The sequence below is a fragment of the Gastrolobium bilobum genome, unplaced genomic scaffold, assembly GCF_033153095.1.
Source record: "Gastrolobium bilobum isolate Gb01-03AN ecotype WA unplaced genomic scaffold, APGP_CSIRO_Gbil_v1 utg139549, whole genome shotgun sequence".
In the NCBI taxonomy this organism is placed as follows: Eukaryota; Viridiplantae; Streptophyta; class Magnoliopsida; order Fabales; family Fabaceae; genus Gastrolobium; species Gastrolobium bilobum.
The window spans coordinates 1-10,533 of record NW_026897102.1 but is presented as its reverse complement, the minus strand read 5'-3'; the positions used below and the strand labels follow the sequence as shown (position 1 = coordinate 10,533).

The following is a 10,533-nucleotide window of genomic DNA, read 5'->3' as shown; positions in this document are numbered from 1 at the left end:
TTGTGTTTGGACTTTGAGCTGTGGACTCTTGGCTTTGGGTGTTAGCTTGCAAGGTAAGCTTTCGTGTCCTCGTTTTAGCAATGTTGTGGTTCCACCATGTCCCATGGGGGTATGGTTATATGCATGCTGTGTTATATGCTTTTGATATATGAAATGTTGTTGAGCTTTATGTGTTAATGGCTTTTAATATGCATGTGTTGTTCCATCTTGATGGTAAGCCTGAGTATGTAACGTCATACAAGACGGTGATCCGGGGTGGATGCAAGTAGCATCTTGCACTATTTGTGGGTATTAGACGTATATAAATCCTGCATTTCTCTGGCCAGTAGAATAGAATTGACACACATGACATGATTATCTGCTGCATTGCACTGTTTTAGAAATGATATTGATGAACTGCTTTTCAACTTATATTGCACATGTAAGTGAGCTTGGGGTGGAAGATCCTTGAGGACCCCTTGTCTTACTGAGATTTCTTGTTTAGAGATCTCACCCCACGTTTGGGGAATGCTTATTTCAGGTTCAGGTAGTATGGTGACTGATGCCTCTGGCGGCAGGAGGCCAGAGCTTAGCTGATTCTGATATTTATGTTGTATTGCTGACATGACTCGATTGGATGCAGTTTATGTTTTCTGCTCTTTATGTTTTGAGTTGAGACTTATGTTGGACTTTGTTGCCTTATTTGGGTGAGCATGGGAGTTGTCCATGCCATTATGTTGTTAGTACTTTTGAGTTGAGTTGTATAAACTGCTAGTTGGTCTGGTCTACGTGTTGTAGTTCCGTGACTAGAGACATATATTATGTTATTTTAATTAATGAGGTGTTTCAGTTAGCTGTTTTATTGCAATTGCATACAGGCGATGTTTTATTAATTGATTAATAAGCAAGTTGATAATGATAATGACTTCATAATTGAAAAGAAAAAGATATTCCATAATTTTTAATTAAGCGCAGCTTAATACGATAGTATGATAACATTACCGAATATATACGGAGTGTTACAGAATCCACAAGGTGCAACATATTTATTGACCATGAATTTAAAATAATAGCATTCCCAAAAAAAAATTTGCATTTAAACAATTCAAGCGGAAGAAGCATGCACCTTAATAAAGAAAAATATTAGAGCGAGCAATAGAAGTTGAGAGCAATCAACACTATATCATAACAACTTCCAAGTCACATCAACATTTGATGCAAAATATATTAAATCCATTTTATTCGATATATATATATATATATATATATATATATATATACATATATATATTTACGAAAATATACACTGAAATCTAATAATTATTAATATTACAATGTCACATTTAATTATAACACCACATAAGTAATATTTGGTAAAATTAGGTTACTATTGGGCTCACAAGTGCCTCATTAGCCTGCAGATGAGCTTTACTCAAAAGATTTTCATCAAAGGTATCATGGATTTATGTATTTTTATTCATGTTGAATTTAATGTATGTAACCCACATAACTACTAAATAGTTTTTATTTTAAATCATTGATTCCAAGTATTTTAACTAAATACAAAAATACCAACGGTAATGTATTTATTTCTATCCAAATATTTTCCTTAACCTACAATCACACACATAAAGATATATCTCTAAAGCTTTCAATCAAATCCAACAAGAATTTTCTAAATCCATAAAAATGCTATCTATTATGGATTTAAATTCCAAAACAAAGAGAGCTTCTTCTAAATTAACCATGTCAAAATCTCATTTTTTTTCTTACAGACTATGCTTTATGAAATCATTTATTTCAATCATTTTCTTTAATATTTCTCTACATTCATACTGAGAGGAAATCCATTCCAATGGTTTGATTATTGTGATTAATTCACTTATGTGATTATTCTCCGTAGAAATTGGTATCACTAAGGTAATTATTTACCACACAAAAAATTAGTTAACTATCACAATCTCTTTAACATTATCTCAAAATTAAAGCGCTAGTGAAATTTTTTCTTCTCATTACGCGGTTCTTCATGCCTCTTTTGTGTTTTGCCTTAATTCCAATTCCCCTACAATTTTTAGTCATCTTGCATGCACCATGTGATGACTTGGCCATCATTAATGTCAACCACAATTAATAATATTTCCAGACTCAAATATGGTCATCAAAGTTCGAGATTAATTAATGTTTCTATTGGGATGTAAACGGATAAAGTAGATTTAACAGATTCCTTATTATACGCTTCAGTTATAACTGATTTAGTTATTACAGTTATTATCAGCATTGTATATATGTAACAGTTCACATTATGATTCAATTCAAGATTTCTATTATTCAGTTTATTTCTTTCTTCTTGTTCATCCTCTATTCTCTCCATCTCTCTCTCTGGTTCTGATACCTTACATGGTATCAAAGCTCATTTGATCCATGGAGACCAATACCACTACTTCCGCACAACATCCATTAATGGAGACCGATACCACTTCTTCACAACCTACTCTACACACCTTTTCAAATCCAGTTTCATTCAAATTGGATGAAGGCAATTTTCTGCCATGGAAGCAGCAAGCTATGGCGACTGTAAAAGGTTTCAATCTGCAAAAGTTTATTGAAAATGAAGTTCAGCAATCTTCTCAACAGCAAGATCAGCTACTGATGTCTTGGCTTCTTGCGTCAATGTCTGAATCCTTACACACAAGGATGGTTGGATGTGAGTCATCTTACCAAATCTGGAACAAGCTTGAAGAGTTCTTTGCATCTCAGACTCGTGCCAAAGTGAAACAATTGAAGATTCAGTTGAGGAATGTCAAGAAAGACTCAACAGTGTCACAATATCTCCTGCAAATCAAGAAAAAACAAATTCAGGTATTGGATGAAGGAAATTCCTAAGATAGAAATTAGGGAACAAATTAGGGAGAAAGTCAAGAAGAATATCAGAAATTTGTGTAAGGTCACTGTTCCCCCGCACTCCGGATTAGTCCCATAGCCGGCTCAAAGAGTCGAAGCTCGTGGGGATACCGGAGGGAGCCAACTCGCACTCAAGAGGCAATCACGCCTAATTTAGGCGTCACTCATCAGGTGTTGACATGTGTCATATTTTTTTTCAAAAAAATATAATTTAATCATAAAACTTCTGAAGGCCATAATTTTTTACTCGGGTATCCAAATAGGGTAATTCTTTTTTTGATTCCACATAAATTTTCGAGATCGACGCAATAACATCTTATTTGACATATTTTATTTCTCACAAACATAATTTAAATTTAAATCAGGTAATCCTTCTTCCTTAGAGATTTAGAATATTTATTTAATTATTTCCTTTATTAATACAGAATTTTCAAATTTATTTTTGAGTTTAAATCACAAATCAAATCTTTATTTTGTTTTCCTTATTAATAATAATTGTTATTTTTTAATTTAAATCACACATCAAATCTTGATTTATTTTTTATATTAAATCACAAACCCAAAGCACAGAGACTTCTGAGTTTAAAAATGTGACACGTGTCAACACCTGACACGTCACTAATGACGTCTAAATTGGGTTTCAATCAAGAGGCAATCACGCCTAATTTAGGTAATTTTATGTTTGAAAAAAATTCATAAGCCATAATTAATTTTAGACCATAAACAATAACTTAGAAGCTTATAGCATTAATCATTAATTTCAAAAATAATATTCTTCTTCCTTAGAGATTTAGAATATTTATTTAATTATTTCCTTTATTTCTACAGATTTTTCAAAATGATTTTTTAGTTTAAGTCACAAATCAAATCTTTATTTTGTTTTCCTTATTAATAATAATTTTAATTTTAATTTTTAATTTAAATCACAAACCAAATTTTTGTTATAATAAAAAAATGTTATTAAAAAAAAATTAAATCACAAATCAAAATTTTATTTATTTATTTATTTATATTAAATCACAAATCCAGAACTCAGAGGCTTCCGGGTTTAATGTTTCTTATAATATTATTCTTGCAAATTTAAATTGTGTTTGTGAGAAATAAAATATGTCAAATGAGATCTCATTGCGTAGATCTCTAAAAGTTATGAGGAATTAAAAAAAGAATTACCTGATTTGGATACCCGAGTCAAAAGTTACGGCCTTCAGAAGTTTTATGATTAAATTATTATTTTTTTGGAAAAAAAATATGACATGTGTCAATATCTGATAAATGACGCCTAAATTAAGTATGATTGCCTCTTGAGTGACGCCCAATTTAGGCGTCTTGAGTGACGCCCAAATTGGTCGTTATATTGTACAATAAATATATAATTATTTCCAAAACGGTAATAAATGCGTAATTAATTTATTAAAAAACATGGACTTAATTTTTTTGGCTAATCCCGTCAAAGCATTTGACGTATTAGGTCTTGAAGTTTGATAACTAATCATGTCTAATTTGTTGTCCTGCACAAGTTTGATAATCAGGTCTTGCTTGGGTTTTTTCTTAAAAAAAAAAAAGCTAAAAACAAATTAAGTGATAGGACCATGTTTAAATAATGAGTTTGATGTTTGTCATTTTAAATGACATAAGTTATATTATTTTAGGAGAGATATAGAGATAAGAAATGAAAATCATGGGAGAAAAAGTGAGTGATTTTTTTAATTTAAATTTTAAATAAAAAATAATTTCTTGTGTGAATCTCTCTATTAAAATGATGTAACATCTAGAGCGCTGACGAGGGCAGGGAGTAATCGCCGGTGCAAAGGGGCACGGACAAGGAGTGACTCCTGACAGGCTTCTAGTGTGGGGTTACATGCATGAATGAATCGAATCGACACCCGAAAGAGAAGAATTCCAAAGACTGTGCAGGTATGAGACTGCACAGTTTGAGAATAGCTTATAAGAATCAATTGGTACTACCTATACTAACAAGATGCATCTGCTTTTCGGTAGCCCGGATCGGAAGAACTCCACAGTTAGGTGTGCTTGACTAGGAGCAATTATGGGATGAGTGACCTCCTAGGAAGTTTTCCCGGGAAGTGTGCGAGTAAGGAAAAAGCACACTGAAAAGTCTCATGTTAGTATGTGGGGATAGTCATTGATTCTTGAAGCGACCGGGCGTTACAAATGACATAACTTTATGTCATTTAAAATGACAAACACTTTCCACTTAAATAATATGGTGTTGAATTTAACTTGCTTTCTACTATGATAGGCACATTTTATCTAATTGTATTTAAAAAGTTATAATTTATTCTAAATTATTTGTCACTTTAAAAAAAAATATATTATTTCCTTAGCTCTACTTTATTTTTTTATTTCTACTTATTGGAATAAGAATGATTTAATAGAGTGAAGGTGTAATATAATCAAATAAACTTATATTTTCATTAAATCGTAAAGAATTTAATGAATTATTTAATTTTTGTACAAATCTTTAAACAATGATTATTTTAAAACTAAAAGAATTTGTGCTTTTAAATTTTGTATTATGTACTTTTAAATTTTGAAACAAAACTTTATCGTATTGTGTACTTTTAAATTTTGTATTTTATGTATTTATATAGAAATTTTGACACAACCTATGCTTATCATATCAGGATAAATAAAATTTAAATATATTAAGTATAAATTTTATGAATTTTAATTATCATTTCATTTATGTTTTTATTTTATTTTATTTTAAAAACAAGATATATTTTAAATTTTTTTTAATAATTGGCAGGATTAGATTTAATTTGATTTTAAATATATTACTTTTAAATAATATATTAAATTAAATTAGTAGAGTCATTAATTTGTTGATTGATCCATCACTCCAAGGAGATATAATAATACTAATTCATATCTTTGAGATATATAAAATTGGCAAAAAAATTTAATTATTGCATTTTAATTAAATATTACGCATTTATGGCAGTTTTGGAAATAATTACGGATCTATTTTACAATGTGACGCCTCATTTAGGCATCTCTCACCTAAGGTTGACACGTGTCATTTTTTATAAAAAAATAATAATAATTTAATCATAAAACTTCTGAAGGCCATAACTTTTGACTCGGGTATCCAATTCAGGTAATTGTTTTTTGATTCCACATAACTTTTCGAGATCTACGCAATGACATCTCATTTGATATATTTTATTTCTCACAAACATAATTTAAATTTAAATTAGGTAATCCTTATTCCTTAGAGATTCAGAATATTTATTGAATTATTTCATTTATTAATACAGATTTTTCAAATTGATTTTTGAGTTTAAATCACAAATCAAATCTTTATTTTATTTTCCTTATTAATAATAATTTTTACTTTTAATTTAAATAACAAACCAAATTTTTTTATAATAAAAATAAAAATAAAATTTAAATATAATCACACATCAAATCTTGATTAATTTTTTATATTAAATCACACACGCAGATTGGTTCACAATCCAAAACTGTAAAAAATTAAATCACATATCATAAATTTTATTTATTTTCTTCTATCAAATCACAATCCAAACCTCCAAAAAAAAAATCACAATCCAAATTGCATAATTAATTAATTAAAATGCAATAATTAAATTTTTTTCCCATATAAAATTCTAAATCTAGCCTTTTAATTGGTTCCCACCGCCTCAGTTTCCATCGTTCTAACGCAACAACGTGAGAGAGACAGAGAAAGAAGAAACCCTATTTGTTGTTTTTCTTGTTTACCTTGTTGTTCTGTCCGATCAAACACTTCACTCTTTTTTTTTCTTTCTCTTGTCGATCTACTCGACTTGTTTTCCAGCGAATTTTCCTAGGAAAATCTGGAGAACCGATAAAAGATGAAGAGAGTAAGGGATGAGGCTCCTCCAAAGAAAACGGTTGAATTTGAAGAAGCTATTAGTTTTGTGAACAAGATAAAGAAACGATTCCAAAGTGATGAGCATGTTTACAAATCGTTCTTGAACATTTCCAATATGTACCGCAAAGAGCATAAGGACATAGGTGAAATTTATAGTGAGGTTGCTACCCTGTTTAAGGATCATCGAGATTTGCTTGAGGAGTTCACTAGATTCTTACCAGATAGTTTCGCAGCACCTTCTACACAGCATGCTCCGGATGCTCGAAATTCATTGCAGCGCTTTAGTGAGCGGAGTTCTATGGCACCCATGATGCGGCAAATGCAAGTATATCGACGAAAGAGGCTTCCTTCTCATGATCGTGAGCGTGATCTGAGTGTTGAACACCCTGAGATGGATGATGACAACACAATGATGAACATGCACAAGAAGCGGAGGAAACGTGAGAGTAAGGATATGAGGATTAATCGTGATCAGGATGAGAGAGAACCTGATCATATAAATGCTCAACAATTTCTTGAGGTATCCATTTCTCCCCTTTTTAACGGTTTTATTGGATGATTCTTTCTCTCTACATTTTCATTTTCCTAGCTCATGGGGTTGGGTTTGCTAGAACTAATCTGACTCATAACTTATTACCCCAAAGTTATTGCTGATTATTTAGGACGAAAATGTTGTTTTCTGTTAGTTGAGTGTAATGCAGTTTTCTCAATCAACCTAGTTAGTTTGAGTATAAGAAGGAATTGGAGTGAATGTAAACTTATTTACATAACAGAATATAATTTTGGGGAGAGAGAGAGGAGGAGGAGGAGAAAGAGAGAAGAGATCAGAGAAAGTTTCTGAGTGAGAACTGTGTTATTGACTTAAGATTAAACTGATTACAGTGTCCCCCCAGCTCAGCAAATCTAACTTCTAACAGAAACTGAGCTGGCACGAAACAAACTCTTAACAGTTCAGAAACTATATCACAAAACACAGAGTTGTCTTTTGCAGTATATATAGAAAGGATACTGATGCAGAGTAAATCATATGCGTTTACTCTATTATAGGCATTACATTTAAGAGAATAAACTTTAATTTAATATATAAGAATGTATTCTACTTTTTTGCCCCTTTCTTTCATTCCCTATTTAGTACAGACGGCTTGTAATTCTTGATTTGTTTTTAAGATGGAAATTGTTATAGGATTCTTTGATGGACAACGATTAAAGTGCCACATTTTTTGTAAAAAATTATCTGAATGTCACATTTTGTAAATTTTTGTTCATAATGTCACGTTACCTAACTCGCTTACAATACCTGGTGAGTTAGGCGTTGTCACATTTAGATGGGCGAACATTATTTATAGAATAAAAAATAATAATATTGTAAAGACTCATGTGAGATTTTTGTCAATATAAAATAATAACAGCAGGGATTTGAACTTGCAGCGCTTTCATGAGAAAAAGAAATCTGTCAAGAAAGCTGAAGGTTTTGGGTTGGCTTCAGACTTTTCTTCTAAGGAAGACAAGGATACCTTAAAGAACATGTATAGTCAAGCATTCAGTTTCTTTGAGAAAGTTAAGGAGAAGTTGAACAGTGCTGATGACTACCAAGCTTTCTTGAAGTGCCTTCATAATTTTTTCGTCAGTGAAATAATAAAAAGGAATGAATTGCAAAATTTGGTAACCGATTTACTTGGAAAGCATCTTGATCTTATGGTGGAATTCAATGAAAGGTCGCCCAAAACTTTTTACCTCAATAATAATAATAATTTTACAGTTGAATATAATATTTTCAATTATATGTTTTGGATTGAGAGTATGAATCGATGATAGAAATATGAATTATTTAAAATAAATAAAAATATATCGCTAAGCATATTTTTGAAAAAATGACAATTAATTAAAAATATCATGATTCATGAAGAAGTAATTATAAGGTCTAAACAGTAACTTCAGTCATCATAACCACAACTAACAAATATATACAGATTATAATTTATACATAATCGATACATTATTTTGCCGTGTGAAATTTTCCAAGCTCAATATTGTTAACACACAAATTGCAAGTTCTTCCTCACACATAACTTCCATGTAGGGATTTAAATGGATCAAATGGTCTATTAAGTGTTTATAATTCGGTCTAAGTAGGTTAGGTTTGACCTAGCTAATATATTTAGTAAAATAAAATAGGCTTGGACCTCAAAAAAAACTTGTTTAGAAAACATTTCCTTTTACAAATATTGACCTATACGTCAGTATATCGTATTATTTAATTTAATTCAAATAAAATAAATAATTATTTATATAAATTTAACTAATAAAAATTTATTTTATATATATATATATATATATATTTACTTTGATAATTATTAAAGATTCGTAGGCTTAAACATGTTAATATGCCTAGGTCATATATTTTGATTTTTAAATATAGACAAGACCAAACCTATAATGTAGAGTACACCAAATTAATAGGTCAAACCAAGTTCAAAATATTTTATATAAACTTAACGTATTTAGGCCAAAACCTAATCTGACGAGTGGTAGTCTTAATTTCTATTTAAGATAGACTCAGCTGGTTCCTACAAGAGTAGGGTGGCGGGTTTTGCCACTGCTCCTCCTTGTGGGACATTGTCTCTGAAGAAGGGGGATGAGACTGTTTACAGGGAGGTGGAGATAATGCAGCACTTGTCTGGGCATCCTGGGGTTGTGACTCTGCTGGCAGTGTATGAGGAAGCTGATTGCTCTCATCTGGTGATGGAATTGTGCTCTGGGGGAAGACTTGTCGACCAGATGTTTAGGGAGGGCCCTTGTTCTGAACAGCGGGCTGCTAATATACTTAAGGAAGTGATGTTGGTCATCAAGTATTGTCATGATATGGGAGTTGTGCACAGAGATATCAAGCCTGAGAATATTCTGCTTACTGCTTCGGGGGAAATAAAGCTTGCTGATTTTGGCCTGGCCATGAGAATTTCTAAGGGTAATATGTTAAACCTGTTTGGATGATCTTCTTTTTTTGTTATCCTATGGTATATATATGTGCTAACTTCTATGAATAGAATCCTTACACAACCTTCCTTGTGTAAAATTCCATCCTAGTCATTCTGTTAATAAAAAATGTCTAGGCAAGTTTGAAGAAGTTCATCATGATGAGCTTTCAACTGAATTGTACTTTACTAATGTTACCCTGTACATAGGAGTAAAAATTGGAGAGTTCAAATGGTCATCTCCCTTAAGTTTACTATGTTCAGTATTCAATTAAATTTGCTAGCGGTCTAAGAATAAGTTGTATTTGTCTGATTTTTTGTTTTTCAATCTTGAAATAATTAAAATTATAAGGACATGAATTCTGCCTTGTTTTGGTTGGGATAACAGTGGTGGGAATCTGTTAATTCTCACATACTTTTGTTAGTTTTTATTATGTGTTCTTCTATGTGGTTTAGGCTCTCTTTTTCTCCCTAATGTTTTTAAACAGGAAATAAAATGACAGTACTTTTAAGTTTTAAGAACTGTTTGATTGTTTGCATGTTAAATTAATATTATGTGGTTCAATTTCAGGACATCCATGGATATCTTTCTACACAGAACATACATTGAAGATCCTGCCCGTTGAATCAAAGTTGAAGCACCAAAATGGAGCTGCTTGCCACAACTTTGTTGCTGCACCTGAACCTAGGTTAGGAAGAAACAGGATGGATGATGGGTTCCTTAATGATGTTTCAAGCCTTTCTTCATCATCTGAAAGTTGCAATTAAGAATATCATGATGTTTGTGTGTGGATTGATGCA

The 10,533-nt window shown here is 31.3% G+C and overlaps 1 protein-coding gene across 1 annotated transcript; it reads left to right on the top strand.

Moving 5' to 3' along the window:
- The first annotated feature begins 6,740 nt into the window (after positions 1 to 6,740).
- Positions 6,741 to 10,500, top strand: LOC133304167 (paired amphipathic helix protein Sin3-like 2). Its single transcript, XM_061504153.1, has 4 exons — positions 6,741 to 7,280; positions 8,189 to 8,383; positions 9,311 to 9,725; positions 10,304 to 10,500. The coding sequence occupies exons 1-4, from the start codon at positions 6,741 to 6,743 to the stop codon at positions 10,498 to 10,500; spliced, it is 1,347 nt and encodes a 448-aa protein (XP_061360137.1).
- The last annotated feature ends 33 nt before the right edge of the window (positions 10,501 to 10,533 follow it).

What these genes read in the sequence shown, in the direction of transcription:
- LOC133304167 (XM_061504153.1), top strand. Translation starts at nt 6,741, where the DNA reads ATGAAGAGAGTAAGGGATGAGGCTCCTCCAAAGAAAACGGTTGAATTT. An exon ending in AGTGCCTTCATAATTTTTTC is followed by an intron (nt 8,384 to 9,310) that starts GTCAGTGAAATA and finishes TTTCTATTTAAG; the next exon opens with ATAGACTCAGCTGGTTCCTA. An exon ending in GGCCATGAGAATTTCTAAGG is followed by an intron (nt 9,726 to 10,303) that starts GTAATATGTTAA and finishes GTTCAATTTCAG; the next exon opens with GACATCCATGGATATCTTTC.